The sequence below is a fragment of the Panthera uncia genome, assembly GCF_023721935.1.
Source record: "Panthera uncia isolate 11264 chromosome B3 unlocalized genomic scaffold, Puncia_PCG_1.0 HiC_scaffold_1, whole genome shotgun sequence".
In the NCBI taxonomy this organism is placed as follows: Eukaryota; Metazoa; Chordata; class Mammalia; order Carnivora; family Felidae; genus Panthera; species Panthera uncia.
In genome coordinates this window covers 11,946,706-11,974,248 of record NW_026057582.1, presented here as the reverse complement: position 1 = coordinate 11,974,248, position 27,543 = coordinate 11,946,706, and the positions used below count along the sequence as shown (strand labels likewise).

At 40.8% G+C, this 27,543-nt stretch overlaps 1 protein-coding gene across 2 annotated transcripts in view; it reads right to left on the bottom strand.

Moving 5' to 3' along the window:
• CATSPERB (cation channel sperm associated auxiliary subunit beta) overlaps positions 1–5,740 on the bottom strand; it is a 108,289-nt gene extending 102,549 nt beyond the window's left edge. For both annotated transcript variants that reach the window (XM_049612309.1, XM_049612310.1), the window contains exons 1-2: positions 5,397–5,740; positions 1,675–1,753 (exon numbers count right to left, since the gene is read on the bottom strand). In XM_049612309.1, the coding sequence (XP_049468266.1) occupies positions 1,675–1,753 (79 nt within the window). In that variant the 5' untranslated portion in view covers positions 5,397–5,740. The remainder of the gene's footprint in view (positions 1–1,674; positions 1,754–5,396) is intronic.
• Between the last annotated feature and the right edge of the window lie 21,803 nt (positions 5,741–27,543).

Here is a 27,543-nt window from a genome sequence, read left to right as displayed (position 1 = left end):
TGAGCACTGGGTGTTGTATGGAAACCAATTTGACAATAAATTTCATATATTGAAAAAAATAATAATAAAGTGAATCTCTTGTAGACAGCAGAGTTGGATCATGTGTTTTTATCCATCCTGACAACCTCCATCACAAGGAATTTAGACTAAAGCCCCAAATCCCAGCTTGGCATTCCAGTATCTCGTTGACATGAGCCGGTTTCCTACCTTTCCAAAGTATTTTACTTTTTCTAACCCTTCATTCCAGCCAAACGAAACTACACACTTCTCCCCTCACATTATATGATTACCTACCTCCATGACTTTACCATCACTTACCCTGATGTTGTCTTTGTAAAATACTCTTCCCCATGCATGCATAGAGATTACTCATTTTGGGGGCCTGGATTGATTTCTCTCTTTTGTTCAAAGCCTTCCCTGACCACCCCCGACTCAGGTGGAAGTCAACTCTCCCTTCTCTGAAATCTTATAAGTTGGCCTGTGACTCTCCAGTCTTAGAGTATACCCATATGTGTGTTACATATTCTTCAGAAGAACCTAGGAACTGGTACTGGGTCATCCTAGAACTCAAGCAATTCTGCAACAAACCTGTGAACACAAGACAGACTGAATCCCCCTCTTCATTGTTTGGTCAACAATTTTTTTTTTTTTTTTTTGAATCAAGCATCTACTACGTTCTAGCAGACCCAGTCCAAAATGTTAGAGAATCTAAACAATCTGCACAAGTGGAGGTGGATTGTTTCATTCCTTTTACAAAGCATTTCCACCATAAAAGTCCTATTGAGTGATTTAATCCATGTATTAGTTTCAGAAAATAATCTTCAGTCTCAATCTGTTCGCTTTATGATGCAGTTTATAATTCATACCACAGGTAACCATTCATGTAGGAAGAATGAAAAAAATCTATTTAAATAATGAACAATTTTTCAAATATAAAATGCTCCTTAGGGGCGCCTGGATAGCTCAGTTGGTTAAGCGTCCGGCTCTTATCTTGGCTCAGGTCATCTCACCGGTTCATGAGTTCAAGCCCTGCATCAGGCTACACACTGTTAGTGCAGAGCTTGCTTGGGATTCTCTCTTTCTCTCTGTCCCTCCCCTGCTCGTTCTCTCTCTCTCTCTCTCTCTCTCTCAGAATAAATAAATAAACTTAAAAAAATGTTTTTAATTAAAAAAATAGGGGCAACTGGGTAGGTCAGTCGGTTAAGGGTCCGACTTCAGCTCAGGTCACGATCTTGCCGTCCGTGAGTTCGAGCCCCGCGTTGGGCTCTGGGCTGACGGCTCAGAGCCTGGAGCCTGCTTCCGATTCTGTGTCTCCCTCTCTCTCTGCCCCTCCCCCGTTCATGCTCTGTCTCTCTCTGTCTCAAAAATAAATAAACGTTAAAAAAAATTTTTTTTAATTAAAAAAATAAAATAAAGTGCTCCTCAAACTTTAATATTCTATGACTTATAAATGATGAAACACTATAATAAAGGTCTCTATGTACACAACTTAGTAACAATAGATTCACAACATTATTAGAAATCGCTAGACAAGAGTACAACAAATAATACCTGAAAAAAACTGAGAGGTAAGGTAAAGAGAAGTACCAAGAAACTATTTTAACTGTTAACGAGGAAGGGATGGAAAGGAAAACTCCTACGAGAAAATAGAGAGTAAGAGAGTCTGAAACTTACCTTTATTATATATTATTCCTGATGAAAGGTCAAATATGGTCAAAAGTAAAATTATAATATATAAAAGTGGCAATTCCATCTATCGAAAGAAATGAGAATTATTTCTATTCAGTTGCTCTGAACGTACTTTTTAGTTCCTTTTTCTATAAACAACTACATAGTAAAGAAATCATCTATTCCTTTTAAGTTAAAAATATTTCCCTTTATGTGACAAAACAATGTTAACAGTTGACTAAGCTCTACATTTACTTTCTTGTTGGTATTAAAGATATTTATAATTACCACAAACTAAAGAGCTGGGGCTCTGGTTTTTCTTCAATGTAGATAACTGTTGGAGAGGTGTGATCAATTCTACAGCTGTATAAAACAGAGCCTGACTTGATAAAGACTCTGAGAAGGCAGAGCTGTACCTTATCTGATATTTTGACTGCACTGCTCTTGAGAGAGAGAATGCACACGAGCCCTGAGCATCCCTGTATGTCCCCCCGCCCCCGTGTGCCAACACCGCAAAGCCCTGGCCCCTCTTTACCCAGGCCTTTTCTCAGAGTCGTGTTTGTGGCAAGAATCCTTGAGGAACAAGGTAACATCCCCCTTGGGCAAGAGCAGGCTTGTTTCCATGGTGAATCTCCCAGGCTCGGTGTTCTCCTCCTGTAATACACCCCGCTATGTGTGTAAGCAAGCATCTGTTGACGGGCTGAAATGTGTCCCCTAAAAACTTATATGTTGAAGCCCTAACCCCCAGGGCTTCAGAATGCAGTTGTGGCTGGAGATAGGGTCTTTATACAAGAGTGATTAAGTTAAAGTGAAATCATTAGGGTGGGCCCTGATCCAGTGTGACTAGTGTCCTTATAAGAAGAGGCAATTTGGACACAGATATGCACAAAGGGAAGATGATGTGAAGACCCAGGGAAAAGATGACCAAGGAGAGAAGCCTGGAACAGATCCTTCCTTCTTGGCCCTCAGAAGGAACCAGCCCAGCTAACACCTTGAACTTAGACATTAAGCCTTCAGAAGTGTGAGTCACTTCTATTGTTTAAGCCCACTAGTCTGTGGCATTTTGTTACTGTAGCCTTAGTATGCTAATGAAGCTTCCATGATGGATATCTACTCCATGGGATTTGGGGGGCATGGAGACTGGGAGTGAACATCATGCTGACACTCTGGCTACTGCTTTTGCTGTTAGTGATGAAGTCCTTTGTCTCTGACCTAGGAGTCTTGTGTCTTTTGCCAGCATCCAAGAAACAGTAACAGATTGACTTGCCAGACGCAGGTAAAGCATAATCCAGATCCTGTGTGGTTCCTGACATCTGCTGAGTAAATTAAATTTCACTGTTTTTCCTCCCTTAAAATTGGTTTGCTTGATTCAATACATTTAATCAACAATATAACATTCAAACATTCATCGGATTTTTAAATTCATCATCTTTATCACATGGTTGGGGAGAACTGTGGGTTTTTTTAAGTGGTTTTTTTTTTTTTTTGGTCATCTGAGAAAACAACTTGTTTTCACAAACTGACACAAAACAGATGAATTAGTGTCCTTCTGTTTCTCTTCTCTCACTCTCTTTGTCCAGAAACTTTTTGTTGTTAAGTTTTAGTGCAGCTCACCTCCAGCCAAAGAAAATCTTTTCAGATACTCAGTTGCTCTGAATTTGCTTACAATTGTAATCTTTTTTAAAAATTTTAAATATTCATTTATTTTTGAGACAGACAGAGCAAGCAGGGGAGGGGCAGAGAGAGAGAGAGGGAGACACAGGATCCGAAGCAGGCTCCAGGCTCTGAGCTGTCACCATAGAGCCCGATGTGGGGCTCGAACTCACGGACTGTGAGATCATGACCTGAGCCAAAGTCAGACACTTAACCAACTGAACCACCCAGGCGCCCCGTAATCAATTTAATCACAGAAGAAACCCTGCAGAGGTGGAGCTCAAGGTTGTATTCAAAAACAGTAGATCACAGTTTTGAAGTGCAGCACAGATTAAAAACCACAGATGTACCATTTGTATAAGACACACACCGATTGTCTCTTAAACTACATATTGACTCCTTATGAACATTATTTTTTTTTAATCATGTAGTGCATCTAGGACAGTCAGTTGCCTAATTCACACAACCCTGAAAAGTTATTCAGCATGGTGAAACTGTATCAGCATGGTGCTATGTGCCATTATATTTGTGGTGTAGGAATGAATTTAACATTAAATGGAGAAGTCATCACAGTCACTTTGAAAATAGTGCCTTAGGGTCACCTGGGCGGCTCCATCATTTCAGCGGCTCACTCTTGGTTTCGGCTCAGATCATGATCTCACAGTTCGTGGGTTTGAGCCCCGTGTCAGCCTCTACACTGACAGCATGGAGATTGCTTGGGATTCTCCCTCTCCCTCTCCCTCTGCCCCTCCCGCTCTCTCTCTCTCTCTTTCTCTCTCAAAAAAAAAATAAACAAAAAGAAAAAGAAAATAGTGCCTTTGCCAGGAAAATCTTGTATTATTTTGCTCAATATTCACATTAAATGACATAACACCAGTACCAGAACCCATTAGTTTTTCTCCTCCTTAAAAAACTGACTGAAATCTATTATGCCCCGGGGCTCCAGACAGATGCTGTTATTACGTTATCCTCAGACTTGTCCCAGTTCAGTTCTCTCAAATAAATATAAAAAGTTCTCTAATTTCATTTGAGTGGATTTGGTTGTATCTATCTTTGACCAAAGAACTAAAAACCTACTTTGAAAGGCTTTTAAGTGCTTTCATTAAGGAAAGGAAAGCCAAGAGAGCATAATTGAAGAGAGAGACAGCTGAGGAAGGACCTCTGGGCCCTCTGTGACTTTGCTAGTGGCTGCATGTTCCCTTGTGCTAGTAATTCAGCCCATATTTATTCTTTTTTACACTTAGAGATGGAATGTATTTTAGAGTTAATATATGAGACACGAAGTTACATGTCTAAAGCCCATTACTAGCTAGTAACATGTTGGGCATAGAACCAAGACCTCCTGATTCAAAAGATTTAGTCAGCACACAGAGACGCCACAAAATGAGAATTTAAAAACAGAAAGCTATTAAGTACATGATTAGATCTGACCTCTTACTGAAACTGCTACATGTGCCCACCGAGATTCTGTTCCATACGTTCATTAGTCTCCTTTCCTCCTTCTTCAGCATTACAACTTTCTTCAATGTAGTCCTACCTCCTCTCGACCACCATCTTATGGCTACAGAAAAAGCACTGACGTTGACTTCAGATCGGCTCTGCCCGTTTGGGATGTCTGATCTTTGGAAAGCTACTTCACTCCTTCAATTCAGTAAACCAGGTATAACAGCCACTTCGCAGGGTTGTTGTGAGGACTGAATGAATGATGCACTTCAGGCTTTCAGCAGCTGCTTTACCCAGGCTACACCATGGATAAACACCAGCTCTGAATCCGTGTCTTGATGTCCGGAAGCAATTTCTTTGTCTTCATCCCACTCCTGACTCACTCTTTCAGCCGTTAAATTACCTCCAGTTTTCAATCCCGTCTAACTATTATGAGCTTTATCTAATGGTCAGATGTGAGTCACAAAGCTGGGTATTTTCTATTCTCCGGCACCAAATAAACGCTGGGAATTGTCCTAAAGAATGAAGTTGCATTTCCCACCATCTGATTCCTTTTAAGTCACTCCGTTATAGAAGAATGATTACGTTATCAGTGTGAACAATAGTAGGGCTCTCATTTTACTATTTCTTACCGTGACTGCTTCCTAAGAGTAGATGCCTGATCACTTGCCCCTTTCTTTGTTGTGTTTTCCCAAGCTTTCTTCCATTCAGGCTCAGAAAGAAGACTCGGGTCCAAATTTTCAGTTTACTGGTTTAATGGTCCACTTAACTTTAGTAACAGCCAATCAGCTGCTACCAAGTACAGAAGTGGGCTTGGAAAATCTAAAGGCTAGGCAGTTAGAATTTCCAATTAACTGCCTCTTTCAGAGAACCAAAGGTGATCTTCTTTAAAAATTTTAAGAGGTGGAGTTTCACCAAACCTACCATGTTCCATCCAGGAAGGTTCAGAAACCTACAAATGACCATTCTCAAAGTCCATAAATCATCGTGGGACTACTGAGTGCCTGGGCAAAAGCATGAATGCTAAAAGGAAATGCTAACTACATACAGTGATGTTTAAGAGAAGAAAATCTGTCAAAGAGAGCTTCATAACTATGTCTTAAAGAAATATCGGGACTTTTAGAAGAGGAGAGACAACCTTGTTGATGGGGTAAACAAGGTAAATAAATACACAAAGCACAAAGATGGGAATGAGCTGTGTATGCATGGGAATCAGCAAAACCAAGTGAGATACCAAGCTGTTCTCCAGACTCATGGTTCTGTGAATGGCCTTGGTCTTGCTGATTATATCCATTTAGGGTGCCTTTGGCTACTGAGCCCAGACTGAACCTCTCTGATTTACTAAGTATCCTGACAAGTCATGAATGGTCACCGGGACTAGCCATTTTTTTAGTAAGGATAATAAAACCTGTTTTACACTCATGCTCTCCTTCAGACATCCTTTTCCATGGCCAGGTAGAACCCACTAGTTTAATCTATTCCTGGAAGAGCCTGTGTAAGAAACACCTTTCTCTTACCTTTCCCACTGACCTAAAGAAGAAAGTTACTCCTCAATCTGAAATAACGAGGAGAACTCAACAGAACGTTTCTTCTGTAACAAGAAGTTAGTTATCAGAAACCTGGGACTCCTTTTTGCTGCTGGTTTCTGACTACGGAAGGTGACGAGGGTTTTGTATTTTCAGTCTCTGTGGCAACACTGTGGTTGCTGCTTGCCCACACTGCATCAAAATAGGAATGCCTGAGCAGTGTTGAAGGCGCACACTGAGGGCTCTCAAGAAAATTATGAAGCAGCAGGTGACATGGCCCTCTTTTCCCCCAGCAACACCTTTGTTTCCCTTCTTCATTTGCCCCCATGTGATGCTTCCTCCCAATCTGAGTAGTGTTTTCCTTCCCCTAGAAGACAAGGATCTGCTTCAGTCAAAGTTACTGATGAATTAACTTTGATGCAAATGAGGACCAAAGAACTCCCATGGCAGATCATTTCTCTGTTAACAGTGCAATGAGAGATGTTCTTCCCCCTGGAACACAAGTCAGGAACTGGATATCCAGTTAGGAGGGTTGAGAACCAGGGAAGGGGCTAATTGAAAGACAGATGAATGACTTTGACTTTTTGGGGGGGGGGGGGGCGAGGGGATTTTTTCTGACTATAAAAGTGCTCATAATGCAAAACTTGAAAAATATAATCAGGTATAGGGAAATTTACCTATAAACCAATGGTCAGATAGAACCACTGCTAACATTCTGACAAATTTAGTCAGTCTTTTCCCTACACATTTATACATTTCGTGTAGGATCCTTCTGTATATAGCTTTCAGTCATTGTTATTCTGATTATTTTCTCGCATAATTCAAGTGTTTTTTCAGCAGTTTTCACAATTACATATTTAAAGTAACTACACGCAAATTATTTAAACGTAAGACATTCAGCTGCTTTCAGTGTTTTCCTGTTATGAATAATGTGGTAATAAACAGTCTTAAACAAAAATCTGTCCCAACATTTGAAAGGTTTTCTTAGGCTATGAATATGTTGAAGACTCCTGATACATGTTGGCAAATTGCTTTCCAGAAAATGCAGCACTGAGAATGAGATACAGTCTATAATAAGCCAAAAAAAGTATCTCACCGTTTTTCTTGTTTTAGTATTGGTGCAGCTGAAAATTTACAATATGCTTATTAGCCATTTTTTCTTCTATAAATTAGAAGACTTCTTGACCATGTCCTACTGGCTACTGGAATTTTAGTGTTTTGCTTGTGAAATGGTAAAACAGTCCCTTGCAATATTTACTGTGAATATTAAACCCAATTTGTCACAATTTTGTTTATGATGAGCTTGGATGGACAGTAATTCAAATGTGATGCAATCGAATTTATCTGTATTTTCCTTTCTGGTCATTTCCATTGCTTCATGGTTTCAAAGTCCATTCCAATCAGAGACATACTTTGCTCATACTTTCTATATAAGAAAACTTCTAAAGACTCAGAAAGTTCAAAGAATAAAATAACAAGGGCATTTTGATCACCCCAGATTAACAGTTCTCTCCCAGTTTTAAAAAATGTTTTATTATGGGATATTTCAAACATTAGAAAAAGCAGGAAGAATGGTATTATTAGCCTCTTTGCATCCATCACCTAGCTTTAGTCCTGTTTCATCGATACACCTACCCATTCATTTTTCTTCTCCAGGATTATCCTGAAGATATCTTAAACATCCATATATAGTTCAGTATATATTCCTTAGGGAAAATTACTTTTTAATTAAAGCCATGATACCATTTCATGCCTAAAGCTAAGGATGAGTCCTGGAATGTCTATCCAGTGATAGTACCTATTTCCCAGCTGTCTCATGCTTAAAATTGGCTATACTTTGTATGAATAAAAATCCAATGAGGTTCATACTTTGCAATTAATTGATATAGCTTTGAAGTTTTTTTTTTCCGTTTTCAAGTTCTTATTTGAATTCCAGTTAGTTAACATACAGCGCAATATTAGCTACAGGAGAATTTATGATTCATCGCTTCCAGACAATACTCAATGCTCATCTCAAGTGCCCACCTTAGTACCCATCACCCATTTAACCCATCTTCCCACCCACCTGCCTTCCACCAGCAACCCTCGGTTTGTTCTGTAGAGTTAAGAGTCTGTTTTCTGGTTTGCCTCTCTCTTTCCACCTCACCCCCTCCATATTCATCTATTTTGTTTCTTAAAATCCACATTGAGTGAAATCATATGGTATTTGTCTTTCTCTGACTTATTTCACTTAGCATAATACTGTCTAGTCCATTGACGTCACTGCAAATGGCAAGATTTCATTATTTTTTTATGGCTGAGCAATATTCCATCATGTGTGTGTGTATATATCTATATCTATCTTCTTTATCTATTCATCAGTCCATGAACATTTGGGCTCTTTCCATAATTTGGCTATTGTTGATAATGTTGCTTATAAACATCAGGGAATGTGTCCCTTCAAATCAGTATTTTTGTATGCTTTGGATAAACACTTAGTAGTGCAATTGCTGGATCATAGGATAGTTGTATTTTTAACTTTTGGAGGAACATCCATACTGTTTTCCAGACTGGCTGCACCAGATTGCATTCCCACCAACAGTGTAAGAGGATTCCCCTTTCTCTGCATCCTCACCAACATCTGTTGTTTCCTGAGTTGTTCATTTTAGCCATTATCCTTGAAGTTTTTTAATCTACAGGTAACTTCCCTACCTCTCCCCTATCATTTTTTTCTCTTTCTCCTTGCAACTTATTAGTTGAAGAACTCGCTACTGCTAATGTGCCTCTCACAGTCTGGATTTTGCTGATGGCATCACCATGGTATCTTTTTCTACCATTAAGTCTATCTCATTTGTCCTGTAAATTGTTAAGTTGATTTAGAGGCTTGGTCAGATTCAGGTTTAATTTTTTCGGCAGGAACACTTCATAGGTGTTTTGGATACTTTCAATGGGAGGCACATAAAGTCTGGTTGTCTCTCTTTTCATGACATAGCAGCTGTCATTTCTTTCCTACACCTGTTAAATTCATTAGAGGCTGCAATATGGTGATATTTTATCATTTATTCTTCATTTATTTGCTTGAATACGTTTATAAAGATCAACTTTCCTTCAACAGTTATCTGGTTACTCAGAGTATAGTTCCTAAGTAAAGGCAAAATAAATGCTTCGTTCTTTCACTTACCAGTTTGAAAATAGCGACTTGATTCTCTAGAATCCTCATAGAAGCAACCAGTAAGGTTTGTTTTTTAGTATCGTTATGAACTCATAGGTTTCTATTTATTTTTTAGATTAAAAAAATTCTTAATGTTTATTTTTTGAGAGAGAAAGAGACACACAGAGTACAAGCAGGGGAGGGGCAGAGAAAGAGGGAGACACAGAATCCGAAGCAGGCTCCAGGCTCTGAGCTGTCAGCACAGAGCCTGACATGGGGCTCGAACCCACTAACTGTGAGATCATGACCTGAGTGAGCCAAAGTCGGACACTCAACTGACTGAGCCACCCAGGCACCCCAGTAGGTTTCTATTTAAATATTTGAGTGTTTCTATCCATTAGTTATTATCCTCATTGTTGCTGAAAGTGTGCAATTTTGGGCAGGTGTTGTCTGAAAGTTGGCTCTGGTCTTCTTGAAATGACTCTAGTGATCTCTGATAGCTTCCTTCCTTCTTTCCTTCCTTATAGGACAAGATATTCCAGGCTCACCTTATACATTTCCTGTCCCAGGCAGGCAATCAGTCATTTCTGTATGGAATTGTGATTCCTTTTACTGAGAAATGGTATGTTTAAACCATAATCTGGGGGCTAGGGGAGACTTCTTAAAAATAAATGAAGGGGCACCTGGCTGGCTCAGTCAGTAGACCATGTGACTCTGGATCTTGGGGTTGGAAATTCAAGCCCCATGTTAGGTGTAGAGATTACGTAAAAATAAAACCTGTACAAAACAAACAAATGAACAAACTGATAAGTACAAAACATTATGGAAGGTAAATGGTGGCTACTTACAGTTGAATTTCCCCATATATTCTCCCTAAAAGTCACACAAATAAGAGGAATCAATAAAACAATCCTAGAGCAACTAGGAAACAGAGATTAATAACACTTTCAATTTGCATATAAGTAGAGAAAGCAATTTCTAGAACCAGAAGAACCGACTCCAGAGTCTATGTCACATATAGGTCAGGGAGAGACTGTAAAGAAAAGAAGAGAGAACAGCAAGAGTTTGCAGAGGTGGAAGACAGAGAATCTCTCTTGTGGAATCCCCCACCTAAGAGAGGACATACAAAGACCAGCTTTGAGAACTGGCAGGTTAGAGCACTGGCTTGAAAGTTCTCATGCAGCTTTAGGAGAGCAGCATTCTGAAGAAGAGGTAAGATGCCGTGGAAGGTGGAGGAATCTCACAGATGTTAGATGGTGAAGAGAAAAAAGAAAGCCGTAGAAATTGAAGGTCTTACAGAGATAGACGAGAACCACAAAATTGGAAAACACACTGACTCTACCTCAAAAAGTTTGCATCTACTTCGCAAACGAACTTCACTAAAGCAACAGAAGGTGCTTTTGAATTCAGAAACCTAGCTAGACAGTCAACTTCCGCCCCCTCCTTGAGGCTTGTCCAGATAAAATATGTTTGAAAATGAACACAAAGTGGCGGGAACATCAGACAAAGCTATTAGAAGACAGATCATGAGAAGTGAAACATTTCAGCAGATGAAAATATTCTCAGGGACGCCTGCGGGGCTCAGTCGGTTAAGCATTCGACTGCAGCTCAGGTCACCATTTCGCAGTTTGTGAGTTCAAGCCCCGCGTTGGGCTCTGTGCTGACAGCTCAGAGCCTGGAGCCTGCTTCAGATTCTGTGTCTCCCTCTCTCTGCCCCTCCCTGACTCATGCTCTGTCTCTCTCTGTCTCTCAAAAATAAATGAATGTTAAAAAAATTAAAAAAAGAAAATATTCTCCCTGCCCAAAGCAACAAACAAGAAGTACAAAGGAGAGGAAACTTTAACAGAACCCTCTAATCTGAATTAAAGTGTTAAAATAAGAATCTGCACATTAAAACAAAAATTACCTTGAATAATAAGTTTGAAATAACCAAGAATAGAAACAGAGAAAAAAACAGGAAGATGTGAAGTCAGAGTTGACCAAACTCAGGAAATGGAAGAAAAAGACAAAATAATCTCAGAAATAAAGGTAAGTCTCAAGGTGTCCAGGGGAAAACAGTTTTGATCACAACTATCATCAGGGTCATAGAGAAGAGGGATGAAAACTATCAAGAGAACAAGAGGAATTTTTTTAAATGGTAAAATCATTGGAGAAAAAGTATTAATATAGACAATGGGCAAAGAAAATTCAACACCTTCTCAAAGCAAAACAAAGACACAAGTATACAGACTGAAATGTCAACGTGAGAAATGAAATCAGGCTCGTATCTGATCCCAGGTGATGAAATTTCAGAACAAGGATAAAGATGCTTATAAACTTCTGGAGAGCAGCCCCTGCTTCCTCCTCCCTGCCCCAGCCCGTCCCACCCTTGGCTCCCCTCCAGCCTAGCTCATGCCTGCCTCTGGCTGGAGACTCAGGTGGTCCTCAGCCAGCCGCCTGCCATCCAGTTGGGGCAATCCCTGGTGAGCGCATCATGGAGACTGAAGGTGGAGGAAGAATCTGGCATACTTGAACTTATCTGCATTAGATAAGAATCTGGACTCTGAGTGCATGCTGGTCTCTCATCGACTTCTGTTCTATTACTGGGCCCTTTTAGAGAGATGTGAAGGGTTGGTTGAAATTCAAATCCAAAGATCACAGCATCCTTTGACACCAATAACTGTTTATGCTTCCTTAGAGTCGCCTGACAATTGGGTGGTTTAACAAGATGGCCCCAAGAAAGCATCTCCAGAGGCAGTTGGATTTTTGCCAGCCATTGGAGTTTTTATTTAAAAACCTTGAGAGAAATTCCCACTAAAAGGATAAGAATCACGCTGACATAAGTCCTATCAACAGTACTGGATGATAGAAGAAACAGAACAATGCCTTCAAGGTCCTACAGAAAAAATAAATGATTTTTCAACCTAGAATTCTATAACCCATCACATAAGAAAGCATGAGAACAGAATAAAGACATTTCAAGACATTTTTACTTGGGGAGCCTGGGTGGTTCAGTTGGTCAAGAGTCTGACTCTTGGTTTCAGCTCAGGTCATGATCTCACAGTTTGTGAGTTCGAGCCCTGCCATTGGGCTCTATGCTAACAGCATGGACCCTGCTTGGCATTCTCTGTCTCCCTCTTTCTCTGCCTCTCCCCTGCTCACTCTCTCTCTCTCTCTCTATCAAACTAAATAAATAAACTTAAAAAAAGACATTTTACTCAAGCAGAGTTTAATGAACACATTTCGTTCAACATCTATTCCACCACTCTTTGTTAATAACAGTTTTTGTTTTTTCACTTTTGGGGACTCAACCTCTCCATGTAGTCCAATGGCACCACTGATCAAGATTCACCTTTTCATAGCCAAGTGGCAAGCATGTGACCCACGCACCAGAAAAAACAAGTGCTCCTTTCCTGGACTGGGAATCAGAGCAGAACAAGACTGACAATGGGAGTCCATTCTTGAGGTAGGTTGCAAGCAATATAGATGAGCACTTTTTGCTGTGACCTTCCCTGGACCTGCCTGACCTTTATCTTTTTCTAAGGCTGAGTCTCCTGGAGTCTGTGAGCACCCAATTATCCTTCAAATAAATTCCTTTTTGATTATGTGGCGAGTCTATTTCTAATGCAGTATCTAACAGATACAGTGAGGACTTAGAAATGTATACCCCATGTGTCATTCTTAGAAGTTGCTTGCAGACGTACTCGAGCAAAACAAAAGACATGGGATCCAGAAAGAATTGGAGTAATCCAGAAGAATAGTGAAAGGTAGGTCCTGGGATGATGAGCGGGCAGCAAGCGTGGAGAGTGCACAGTCTAGGCTGGAAAAGGATGACAGAGGACTCCTGCTGGAAAGGAAGGAAGGAAGGAAGGAAGGAAGGAAAGAAGGAAGGAAGGAAGGAAGGAAGGAAGGGAGTATAAAGTATGATCAGAAGACAGCTTGCCGATATTATAGGCACATTACTCTTATCTTTCATAAAACAGCAAACAAACTAGTGTGTGTGTATGGACACATAGGTATGTATGTCTATTTACACATAGATATGTAGATAGCTAGATTGATACCTGGATAGCTGGATAGCTAGATATAATCTCCTACTCATTCTGCTTCTCTGGTTGGACTATGATACAGTCGTAGTAAATGCTATTTATTGGTTCCACCATTTAAACTGAACTCACTGACAAAGCATACTTTGGCAAATCAAGAAATAGAAGGATTAGCATATTTTATAAGGCTGTGTGGGGTAATCATTGGAAGGACACACACACTGTTAAAGATGATGCCCCTGGAAAGGAGGGCTAGGACAAGAACTGACTGAGCCTGAGATTGTCCTTTTTGTCATCAGTGTTTCAGTACTACTTTGTTACCACATGTTTGTGTGTCTTCAAATAAAAGAAAGTGAACATTTGGGCAGCTTTTAAAGAGTGAACATTCTCGGGGCACCTGGGTGGCTCAGTCAGTTAAGCGTCCGACTTCAGCTCAGGTCATGATCTCACAGTTTGTGAGTTCGAGCCCCACATCGGGCTCTGTGCAGCCTGCTTAGGATTCTGTGTCTCCCTCTCTCTCTGGCCCTTCCCCTCTCGAGCTCTGTCTCTCTCAAAAATAAATAAACATTAAAAAAATTTTTAAAAAAAGAGTAAACATTCTCCTCCCCACTGGGGACAATATATATTAGTAAAGACTAGGAACCCTAAAGTCAGATTCCCTGGATTCTTATTCCTGTGGTCATTGTTATCTGTGTTACTTTTTAATATATATATTAAATCTTGGAGCTCTTTCCTTGTAGCTGTCCCATTTTTTCCTAGTGACTGCCTCTTACTCTATTGTGCGCGTGTCTCATACTTTATATAAACAGCCACCGTTGATAGACATGTCGCTCATTTCCAATCTTTTTTCAGTTACAAAGAATATTCCTGGAGCGCCTGGGTGGCTCAGTCAGTTAAGGGTCTGACTCTTGGTTTCAATTCAGGTTATGATCTTGCAATTCGTGAGTTCTAGCCCCGTGTTGGGCTCTGTGCTGATGACTCAGAGCCTGCTTGGGATTCTCTCTCTCCGTCTCTCCCTGCCCCTCCCCTGCTTATACTCTCTCTCTCTCTCAAAATAAATTTAAAAACTTACAAAAGAATATTCCTGTCCATATGTCATTTCACACATATGTGAATATAGCTCTGAGATAAATTTCTGAGAGTGAAATTGCTGAGTTAAAGGAAAAGTGCTCCTAGAACTTTGCTGTCTCCCAACTGCCCATCACAGCTGTTGTGGAAACAGGCTCCAGCCCAGCACGAACACGGTGTCTCCACCTCCTCACCAACCAAGCGCCGTCATGCTGCGGAAAATATCGTATTGTCACTGCATTCGCATTTCTCATATTAAATTCTGCCTTTTTTTTCTTAACTGTCCTAGGTTTTACCCATTTTTTTCTGGACTGTTGATTTTTTTTCTTAATGTTTTTATATGTTAAGGGAATTAGCCCTTTGTCGATGAGGTAAATTACAAAATAGCCCCACCTTGTGTCCTTTCTCATTAGACTTCTTTTTATGGTTATGCGATTTCCCTTTTTTCTTTCCTTTCTTTCTCTTTCTTTCTTTCTTTCTTTCTTTCTTTCTTTCTCTTTCTTCCTTCCTTCCTTCCTTCCTTCCTTCCTTCCTTCCTTTCTGTAGTTAAATAAGTGGATTTTCTTGTTTATCTTCTGGTAATTCATGGTTTCATTTTTTTTAATGTGACTTCTTTGATTCATCTGGAAATCATTTTGGTATAATCTCTGCAGTAGAGATCCAACTTTTTTTTTTTTTCTTTTCAGATGGCTACTCAGTTGTCCCAACACAATTTACTGAATAATCCCTTTCTTCTCCACTGTTTTGAAATGAGACTTTCATTTAATTGCTGCGTATCTTCAGGTCTGTTTCTGGGTCTTCTAGTCTGTTCCTTTGAATTACTGATTCATTCATGTGCCAGTAGTTTATTAGTACTGTAGAATATGTTATTTTTAGTATAGTTAGTACCCTTTCATTAATTTTCTCCTTTCAAAATTTTCCTGGTAACTGTTACTTCTTTGTCCATGTGATTTCTGGAATCAGTTTGTCCAAACAAAAAACAAAAACCAAAATATCCTGTTGATGTCAGTCGGACTGACTGAAGGAGAATACTATGAAGACATTAAATTGTCCTACCTAAATGTCTTTTTTTTGCTGTTGTTCTTGCCATGGTGTCTTATAATTTTTTTCAGAAAGATTCTTCATGTTTCATGCTAAGTCTATACCTTTCTTTTTATCTTTTTCAAATCTATGCAGTGGGATCATTTCTTCCATCGTTACTTCTAACTGGTTGTTGTTTGAATATATAAATTTCTATTTATATGCTTTTTGTCTTGGTGGCCTTACTGAATCATCCCACCATTTAGCCTTTCAGTTGAATCCCAGGGTCTGCAAATATTGGTTTAATCTCTTTCCTTTTAAAATGTTTCTTGTGGGGAGCCTGGGTGGCTCAGTCAGTTAAGCATCCAACTCTTGCTTTTGGCTCAGGTCATGATCTCACAGTTTGTAAGTTCAAGCCTCACTTAGGCTCTGTGCTGACAGTGTGGAGTTTGCTTGGGATTCTCTCTCTCTCTCTCTCTCTCTCTCTCTCTCTCTCTCTCAAAATAAATGAACATTAAAAAAACCAAAATGTTTGTTTTTTACCATCTATTTCTACTTCAGCCTAATTGCAATGGCCAATACCTTGAGAACAAAGATAGTTATGATGAATTCATCCTTATGTCATTCCTGATTGAATGGGAGTGCTTCTTTATCGAGCACGATGCTTTGGTTAGCCTTCAACAACTTATGCTTGTTTGATTCTACAGTTGCTGATCTGTTAACATCATTCAACTTGGATGGGCTCAGTTTACCTCAGTTCATTACATCCTCACCTACTGATTCTATTTTATTATTTTTTAAGTTCTTATTTAAATTCCAGTCAGTTAACATAAAGTGTAACATTAGTTTCAGGTGTACAAATAGTAATTCAACACTTCCATACAACGTCCCATGCTCATCACAAGTGCCCTCCTTAATCCCCATCTCCTATTTAACCCATCCCCCTAACTCACCTCCATTCTGGTAACCAGAAGTTTCTTCTCTATAGTGAAGAGATCTGAACTTTTGTTTTTCTCTTTCTCTATTTGTTTTTCCTTTGGTCATCTGTTTTTTGTTTCTTAAATTTCACGTAGGAGTGAAATCATATGTCTTTCTCTGAGGGAGTTACTTCACTTAGCATTATACTCTCTAGCTCCATCTGTGTCACTAAAAATGGCAAGATTTCATTCTCTTTTTATAGCTGAGTAATATTCCATTGTGTGTATATACCACATCTTCTTTACCCACTCATCAGATGATGGACACTTGGACTGTTTCCATAATTTTTGCTTACTGATTTTAAATCTAGACTCTAAGAGAGGGGAAGGGCTTGATGGAGAGTCAGCAGCTATGTGGGACAGTGGTGGTAGTGTAAAACTTCTGAGGGTTACAATAAACCCTAAAAAATGGAATTCAAAGAAGGTATGAGGGAGAAGAAGCGACAGAATCACAGTGAAAGAAAAACTGAACCAATTTTATAGATGGAGAAGGATTTTTTGGCTCTTAGAGTTGATATTCAGACTAAAACAGGATGACTATTAGGAAATTTTCTGGGAAATAGATTTCTAGTAATTTCTAGACCTTCTCAGTTTGATCTTCAGTTCTTAAAAAGAAGAATGCAAAAGGAGGTGAAAAAAGAGACCACCTACAAAGAAACCATTAGAAAGACAACTGACTTTTTTTAGTGATAATTAAGGCCAGGAGGCCATGGAAAAATGTCACGACCGGCACGACAAACACCGAGGTCAGGGTCCTGAGGGTAGGGGAATGCAAGAAAAAAAAGAGAAGAGAAAGTTTGGGAACAGGAGGGTCCCCTGGGCTGATGGCCCAAGTGACGGCTTTATTGTTGCTGTACACAATCTTTTATATCCAGACTCTTATGGGTCGGGCCATTCTAAGAATAAACAGGTTTCACATAATCGCTGCCAACCAAAACATTTAGTTCTGTGTTTCTTGTGCATTTTCTAGACGGGTCACAACAAGACCTTGTTGATAAGATTGCTAGCAAAACACAAATCCCGTGTTTGTTTCTATCTGACTCGGGGTAGAAAAAGGGAGGTAGCATTACTGCCAACACCTGCAGACCACAGGCTTCAGGAATTAACTTTCTCAGCCTTGACAAGGCTTTCGTATGCCCTTGAGAGTGGGGGAATGGGAGGGGGAACCACCGGGTTGGCTAAGTCAACAGGGAACATTGCTCGACCCGGTCTCAGCCTGGCACCGGGGCCCGGCCCCCCACAGAAAAATACCTTCAAAGTGTTGAGAAAAATACCCAGAAAAACTATCTTTCAAGGATGAGAGCAAAATAGTCATTTGTAGATAAAAACAGCACTTAACGGTTGACATTGAACAATATGGGTTTAAATTGCACAGGTCCACCTATATAGGGATTCTTTCTTTTTTTTTTTAATACTTATTTTTGAGACAGAGAGAGAGCGTGCACGCAAGTGGGGAAGGGGCAGAGAGAAAGGGAAACACAGAATGTGAAGCAGGCTCCAGGCTCTGAGCTGTCAGCACAGAGCCCGATGTGGGGTTCGAACTGAAGAACCATGAGATCATGACCTGAGCTGAAGTCAGACGCTTAACTGACTGAGTAACCCAGGCGCCCCTATGGGGATTCTTTTTATACAGTACAATATTATAAATGTTTTTTCTCTTATAATTTTCTTGGTAACATTTCTTTTCTCTAACTTACTAAGAATATGGTATAGAATACATACAAACATACAAAATGTATGTTATTCAACTGTTTATATTATCAGTTAGGCATCCGTTCCAGCAGTAGGCTATTAGTAGTTAAGTTGTGGGGGAGGTAAAAGTTATACACAAACTTCCAACTGCACAGTGGATCAGTGCCCCCAATTCCTGTATTGCTCAAGTCAATTGTACCATCAGGAACTCCACACTAAGGGAACTTTTAAAGTATGCACTTCATGGGGCACCTAGGTGGCTCAGTCCGTTGAGCATCCAACTTTGGCTCATGTCATGATCTTGTGGTTCGTGACTTTGAGCTCTGTGTCGGGCTCTGTGCTGACAGCTCAGAGCCTGGAGCCTGCTTCAGATTCTGTGTCTCCCTCTCTTTCTGCCCTTCCCCCGCTCAAGCTCTGTTCTCTGTCTCTCAAAAATAAACATTAAAAAAATTTAAAGTATGCACTTCAAGAAAGAAAAGGACCCCAGAAAGATGATCAGAGGTACAAGAAGGAATGATATAAAGAGAAAAATCAGTAAAGAAAATAGGTAGAATTCTTAGATGTAACTAACTATGGCTGATTTCTAAATAGGAGTCAATTGAAAGGACATTGTTGGCCCTGCATAATTGCTGGAAAGGCTCACAGGAGCCAAGATCACAGCCAAATATCATGCCATAGAAGAATCCATGAGCACATGGCTGTAGCTACAGCCCAAACCACTGACCACCTACTGTTTACCACACAACCTTCACTGGAACTGGACACAAGGTACTTCCTCTAAAACTGGATGTTGCTGAGATTCACCACTGCCCTGCTTCTTATCCACACAGGCTCCAGTTTCAAAGTCCACGTGCCTGACTGATCACACCTAGGTCATATGCATGGGCCCAAGGTGAAGGCTGAGATACCAACTATGTGGGATTTGGGTTCCATTTCACACCAAGACTCCTACGTAAGGACATCCCAAACACAGGAACAGAGGGTTCTGGGCAATACCACGTATTTGACAATGTCTACTACAGGCAGAAACTTTAAAAATAGTATCAGACCATTATGGTAAAAAGTAAAAACCAACAGGATAAGACCATAACTAAGGCAGATTGTTTTATTTAAGATTTTTTAAATAACTAAGATTGTACTGAGGCAGAAACATAATTCAAGCAAGAGATCTTATTGGAAAAATCACAGCTGAAGGCCTCTGAAAATGAAAAACCTTAGGCAGACATCCATAGAGTGGAGAAGTTCCAGGGCAAATCCTTCTGTTTGTGCCAAAGTCTTATGCCTCCAAGAAAAGCAGGGGTAAATTATCTGTGGAAGAGCACAGGCATACCAGCCAAGTAACAGCTGATTATCCCATCACCAGTCACTGCGGGGCCCAGCTCTCAAGTCCCCCTCCCTAAGGTCTTCAAATCAGTGCGATGCCTGGGGACTCCCAACAAGAGCATAGGCCCAGAAATGTACCTGTAAACCGGAAGCCGATATGGAGCCAGTGATACGGAATAAGGTGGACAGGTTGGACGTAAGCACCAGAAGTACAAACAAAGCAGCAAGCTGAGGTCAGGCAAGAAGGAGGCTGGAAGAATATGGTTATTAAAGGGCAAGATTATTTTAAAAGGTGAAGAGTGAGCACAGACCTACAGGTGGTGAAAAGCAGACATAGCGGTACGCAGAAGAGTAGGCAGACATAGTGTAAAGCTCAAGAAATTAACAGAAATGGAGAAAAGTTGGGTGTGGGGGCAGGCATTGTCACATACCTAGACACCAAAAAGTAATAGTGAAAAAAAATTACGAATGGTAAGATACAGACATTTGTGTAGCAAGAGAAAGGAAAAGGAACTCTTTACATCACTGCTTATTGTTAATTTTCAAAAAATTTTCATAATCGCTACTCATTCATTCAAAAAATATTTATTACGTATGTGCAGACTGGGATAGCATACTGCCTGCCATGTCTTTGCATTCATGGAATTTATAACCCAGTGGAGGAGACAGACAAAAATTAGCAAAGGATTGAATACATTAATAAGAGATCATGAGTAGTTGTAGGCTATAATAGAGAATAGGGTGTAGGGGTTATGTTCCCTTGAGGGAATACCTCTTAAGATGACACCCAAACTAAAAGCTGAGAAGGGCCTTTGGTATTCAGAGTTGTACACTTACGGGGTGGGTGTGGAGGGCAGAAGGAACAGCATGTGAACTCATGATGGTTCTTCCCATCTTACCATCCTGCATATCAATGTGGTGATAAGGATATGTGTGATGGGTACATAGGAGAAGTGCAAAAACTCATCCTGAAGGCATGGGGAAGGTTTCTGAGAATTCTCAAACGTTGTATTTTCATTTCTATGAAAATGTTGAAAAACAGAATCATTTTCTGCATCATTTGGATGACCCTATATAACTGGATAACATGTACAATTCTATCACCCAAGGAGGTGTTCATGATCTAGAACTTTCCTTGTGGTTCCAAGACTGAACAGAAAGAATGGTTCATGGTGTTCCTTTTCTCCTTCCAACGCCAGTTGTAATGTTTTTTACGTTAACCAAAGGCACTGGAGATAGCCCGTCATCTGAGTATCTTTTCCTGGTTCCTCCTCATCTCTGTGTCCTCTCCATACTGGAGAACCTCAGTACTAGTCCCTGGTACTCCTCTCTGTCTGCACTCATTCCTTTGGCAAACCTGGTCGGGAATATCACATGTATGCTGATGACCCCCAAATTTACATTTCTAGCCTATACCTTGTCTCTGAACTTCTAACTGGTATGTATTCAGCTGCCCACTTTGATCTCTACACAGATGGTTCACATTTTAAACATGACATAACAAAAATGGCAGTTTGCATCCTGTCCTACAAACCTGCTCCTCCCAGCATTTCCCCCCCACCCTGGTCTTAGCACCTCTAGCAGCATGGGTCAAATGTTCAGGAATCATCCTGGACTCTCCCTCTCTCCTTTCTATCCTGTTGGCCAACTAGTCCAGCTGATTGTGCCTCCAAAGTTGATCTCAGTTCTCTCTCCACCCCTTTCCACTTTCCACTTGATTTCCTAACCATGGCCAATGAGGCCGTTTATTATGACCGGATTCCACCTGTATTTTGAACTCCACCTTTGTTTCATGCCTCTTCCTTCCTTCCCTCCCTCAATCACCATGCTCTGTGCACCCAAATTGGCCTTCTTCGAATTCCTCAAACATATCAAGCTCTTCTCCACCTCAAAAATTTTCCATATTCTGCCTAGAAGGTTCTCCCCCTAGGTCTTCACAGGATTAACTTTCTCAGTGTTTAGAAGATATGAGTATCTTACCCTCTTCCTACAGGAACCGCCATACTACTGTGCTTTGCTTCTCATAGGAAGACAATGAGCCCCTGTTTATAGAGCCTTCACATTAGAGGAATGAGCAAACCACTTGGTGCCAGGCAGTCGGACTTTGGCAGCCAGCTTCCCTGCAAAGTTGCAATCACTTCCACGGGGAAGACAAAGCCACCAGCTCCGTAAGAATTGTGCACAGCCCTCCTACCGGGAGAAGAGGAGCCCCCAGTTCTCATTGGCTAGAAAACCAAGAGTGAGGCCTCATGGCCATCTTCAGACAAGCCTGCTCTTGGAACCACAACTTATTTCCTATCTTTCCCCTCTACCAGACTGAAAGCAGGGACCATATGTCTTTTGTCTCCTCTTGTATTCCTAGCAAAGTACTGGGCATGTATTAGGCACTCAAGAAACACTTGCTGAAGAAATGAATAGATGACCAGGAGGAAGGGAAATAAGAAAATAGGTCCAAGATTACAGCCAAAACATGGTGATTTTGTGTGATGGTGCAGCAAACAAAAGCCAGAAACCCTAACCTTGCAGGAATGGTTCCAAGTTATCGCACTCTTTCTCAGATCATATTTCTGATCAAAGCAACTCCACAGAGATTAAGATGAGCCCAGGTGGGGGAGCAGCTCGGGTGTGTGCTGGCCATGGCAGGGTGATCCTAGTACTGCTGACCCGGCACCTGCTGCGAGGCCACTCACACCTGTCGGAGTCACTCCAGTATGTGCCCTTAAAGGAAAACGGGGCCTTCGTATCAGATCCTTCCTACTGCTCCTGCAGCGGAGGAGAAATTTACGGAGTTCATATACGTGTAACTGGAGATGTCAGTGCTGTACGCACACCCACTGGGACTCACTAACCTCTCCGGCACGCTGGCTCCTGCTGTGCTCCCCCCCCCACCCCCCACCCCACAGCCTCCACCTGTGTCTTTGTCTGATCACATGAAGTTCCTGGGAACTCGGACCTCCCCAGGGGCAACCGTTAAACCGGTGGTTCTCAACTGGGGGGTATTTTGACCTCCGGGGGTGAAAATGTCTAGAGGCATTTTTGGTTGTGATTACTGGCGGGGGAGGGCTTGGGAGATCACTGGCATCGAGCAGGCAGGAGCCAGGGAAGCCGCTGAACACCCAGAGTGCACAGGACAGACTCCCGCAACAAAGAACAAAGAGCTAGCCCCAAAATGGCAACGGTGTCCAGATTAAGAAACTCCACCTTAAACAATGACTGATGGGGAGGGAAGTGTAGATACTCCAGGTCTTTTGTGCCTGATCTGGAAAATTCTGAGATAAGATCTATATCCACTCTCTTCAGAGCTCTCCCGTCAGACTGAGCTGAAACTACCTCCTTGGAAGTCTGTCTGCTATTGTATCCTCATTTGCTTTCCTTCTGTTCCCTGTCCCCTTCCCCACTGCTCTACCAAGTTTTCCTGAGAACACTTGCTAATAAACCACTTGTAAATCCACGTTTCAGGGTTGCTGCTTGAGAGGAAAAAAACTAAAACAATGTGTACAAGCGGATACTTAAGGGTAACTACAGATTTTGTGCACACTGTATGGAACAGGTTACTAAATGGTGGTTATGCCCTAACAGAAGCCATGTGGTTGGACAAGCCCATAAGCAGGGCGTCAGAATATCTTAAACCCAAACCAAGGAAGGAGGGTATGGTAGGAAAAGATACTGCAAAGTCAGGAAACCCCAGTCATCTCTGGGACTAAGGAGTCATGAGATCTTAAGTAAATCATAGCCATATGGAAAATGAGAAAATAAGAGCTGGATAATTGCTAAGATCTTTTCTCTAACATTCTATTTTGCCTCGGGACAGTGGCTCTTAACCAGGGGAAATTCTCCCCCTCCCCCGCCGTCCCCCCGGGGAACACTTGGTAATGTTTGGAGACATTTCCAGTTGTCCTAACTGGGGCAGGGGCATATCTAGAGAATGGAGACCAGAGGCACTCCTAAACATCCTACAATGTATGGGTCAGCCCCCCCAGTCCCACCTATGCCCAACATAGAACTCTCCAGCTCAGGGGCACCTGGGTGGTTCAGTCAGTAGAGCAACAGACTCAGAGGGCATGACTCAGAGGTCATGATTTCATAGTTCATGGGATCGAGACCCACATAGGGCTCCAGACCCGCATCAGGCTCTGTGCTGACGATGTGGAGCCTGCTTGGTATTTTCTCTCTCCCCCTCTCTTTCTCTGCTCTCTCTCTCTCAAAATAAATAAATAAACTTAAAAAAAAAAAAAAAAAAAGAAGAAGAATTCTCCAGTCCAAAATATCAGTAGTGCCGGGGTTGAGAAACCCTGTCTTATAGAGATAAGTTAGGTATTAACCTAAGGAATTCCTGACGGTTACAATTATTAAATGAGGCGATGTGTTATTGAAGGAGACTCTATAGCATGGTCTCTAAATACACCTCTAAAAGCAGCACAGACTGTAGACACTTTTCTGTGTAAGATTCTTATTCTAAACAGAACTTGAAATGTTTTGTGGCAGACAAAGCACCTGTGCACATAGAGACAGGAGAATAGGGGCCTGAAGCTCAGCAAGTTGGACAGGACTATGAAGAATCAACTTCCAGCCACGTCTGGGGATGTAAATACTCTATGAGTGCACATTCCTCTCTGCTACAATCACCAAAGAAACCTCCCTTACATGTCCATTAACCTGTGGATGCAACTTTGGGGCCACGTTTTTTTCCCCCTCTCAACATGTTCCTGGAGTGAAAAAGAAAAAGTTTCCCCAAATCATATGCAGGGAAGTACTAGGGAAAGCTAATTATTTTATAACTGATTCATCAGAGCTGATAAAAAATTTTAATATATATGTATTTACTTACGAATCCGGTTCATTCAAGTGACAAGCAGTAAGATGACGTCATAGTTAACTTTGACTTCACATTCCTGTTGGGCCAAACCTCTCACGCCCTTTTTAAACAAAGAGCTGGCAGTAAAATCCAACATATTGTGTAACTAGCCAGTGGTACATATTGCTTAGAAAACTCTACACTCCCAACAGGAAATTCCAAGAATGAAAAAGTTTCTCAGTTTCATTATCAGATAGGCGCCCTGTTCTGGTAACCATAATAGGTAGGCTAAAATGAAAACATTCATTCCTGGATTATTGATTTCTTTGAAAGTGATTTAAAACCAAACTTATAGTTTTTGAAGTAGGTCTGACATAATGAATTCCCTCTCATCTTTGATAATGATAGATTGGAATGTGCACCAGAAAACCTTCTAAGGGGCTTAACAAATTTTTTTTAATCAAAGACTAGTGGCTACCAGTTGAAAGGTAGGGTGACAATTGGAATGAAGGCCCAAAGTTTTCATCTGGCTCCAGAGATGGACGGCCTGTACCCCATACTTCATCCAAGTCTGACTCAGCAGAAACTGGGCAAAGAGAGGCATACTGTCCTCTCTCTGGTTCTTTGGTAAATCCTCTTATTAGGAGAAGGGCCTGGATACTAACTACCACAACTCACACCACACGGCACTTCAACTACCTGCTGTCAATCATTAAACCAAAACATGTTTAACAGAAATACAGTTTTGACTTTTCAGATCTAAGATCTCAAAGCTGAGCATTTGCTCTCAGTAATACAACTGCCCATGTTTTAGTCAGAAGAAAAGCAAATATTTTAAGCTGTGTTCACACTGCTTACAGTTACTAAATGCAAAATTAAAAAAACCTAGGGGCGCCCAGGTGGCTCAGTTGGTTAAGTGTCTGACTTTGGCTCAGGTCATGATCTCATGGTTCATGAGTTCGAGCCCCGCGTCAGGCCCTGTGCTGACAGCTCAGAGCGTGCAGCCTGCTTCCGATTCTGTGTCTCCCTCTCTCTCTGCCCCTCCCCCACTCGCACTCTGTCTCTCAAAAATGAATAAACATTTAAAAAAAAAAAAAACCTAAATGGCATTTTTAAGAAATCCATGTTATGCCTTTCATCTCTTGGGGACACTGTGTACAACCAAAGAGAAAGGAAGTAACACTTACTGAGATTCAACTTCAAATTCTCCAATACGTTTAAGTAAAATGCACTTATTCTTCAAAGTGTGGGGCGACTGAGGGTACTGATTCAAATGAAGGCTATTTTGCTGCCACTTGTAGTATTTAAGAAACAGTAATAAACCTGAAAACAAGTTTCTCTTGACTTCTTCACAGTTTGAGATGTCAACCCTTATTTGATGTGGAAACAAAAAGGCAAAGCACAACGTCATGGTAAGGTATGTCTCCTGTCCAATCATATCCAAATAGCCTCATTTCATTATTGAAAAAGAAGAGACGGGGCGGGGGGCGGGGTGTCCTTGGCTGGCTCAGTCGGTAGAGTATGTAGCTCTTGATCTCAGGGTCATGTATTCAAGCCTCAAGCTGGGCATGCAGTCTACTTAAAGTTTTTTAAAAATAAAGGACAGAGAAGGGAAGTAATGTAATTCAACTAGGTAGATCTCTATTTGATTAAATTATTGTTAAGTAAATGATACCTAAAGCATGCTTATTAAAGTAAACAGCTCCTTGTAACAGACAGTAGAGCAACATGTCTACCTTGGATGCTTTAAGAATTTTTACAACAGGGGCACCTGGGTCAATCAGTTAAGTGCCTGAGTCTTGATCTCAGCTCAGATCATGATCTCATGGTTCATGAGTTCAAGCCCCGCATCGGGCTCCTCACTGACAGTGCGGAGCCTGCTTGGGATTCTGTCTCTCCCTCTCTCTGCCCCTCCCCTGCTCGTTCTCTCTCTCTCTTTCTCTCTCTCTCAAAATAAATAAATAAAAAGAAAACAAGAAAAAGAAAAGAATTTTAACAACTAAGGCAAAGATATAACAAAACGATTGAATTTTGAATTATACAAAGACATAGGCTTGAATAAAAACTGATCCCTCATTATTTCCTTCTCTATAACTAAAATGGACAGTGACTTATGTTATAAAGTTGTTATATATTCTAAAATTATTTTAACCAAAATATAGCACATTAACCAAAATTTAACACATTACCTGGAGATATAACAGGTACTTGATGTCTGTTGAATCACTAGACTAGACGCCAGTAAATATGTATCCTTGATTTAGCTTTGGCACTAATTAGCTAAAAAAATCTATGCAACATTGACTTTGGATCCCAGTTTTTTGCTACAAAAATGTTCATTTTGCCTCTATGGTTCCATGGTTCTAAAATCAACCAGATGGGCTAAATAATAATATTTTAAAATAGGAATTATAATGTGAAATGTATACTTAATGTTAAATGCCATCAAGTACTGAAAAACAGGACAGGAAGGAGAGGAAGCAAACTGGTCTAACAACAGTTCATATAGAGAAAAAGAACTAGTGGTTTAATCACAAATTCAAACAGTGATAAAATGGGGTAAAATGAATAAAACCTTGGGTCACATTAACAGAAGTATAGCAGCCAGACCACAGAAGAGAATAATCTTGTGGCAAGTGCTATGAGCCAGTGAGATCACATCTAGAACATTCAGTATAACTTCAAACCATAAACGCTACAATTTCTTAACTTTATAAAATAAGCTATTGCTAAGGGTTTCTTCAAAAGCACAAGCACAGCACTGACAGCATTAATTCAGGCATCCAGGGCCCCCGCCCAAACTGGGGCTAGCCTGAGAAGAGGCAAGGTGTAACGGCGGATTTTATGGGTCAACATGGAAGGTGTTTTCCTTGAGGTTAACATTTAAATTGGTGCATTTTGGTAAAGAGGATTGCCCTCTGTAATGTGGGTGGGTTTCATCCAATCAACCGAAGGCCTGAATAGAATGAAAAGATCAGCCTCCCAGAGCAAGAGAGAATTCTCTGGCATACTGCCTTTGGACTTCATCTGTAGCACTGGCTCTCCTGGATCTCTGCCCACTGGTCTTTGGACCAAAACTGCACCATCTGCTCTCCCAGGTCTTGAGCCTGCCAGCCTACACTGCAGACCTGTGAGCTAATTCCGTATTATATATTATACATACAATATAGAGTAATATACTCCTTATATATTCCTTATATATAATAAGGAATTATACATATGG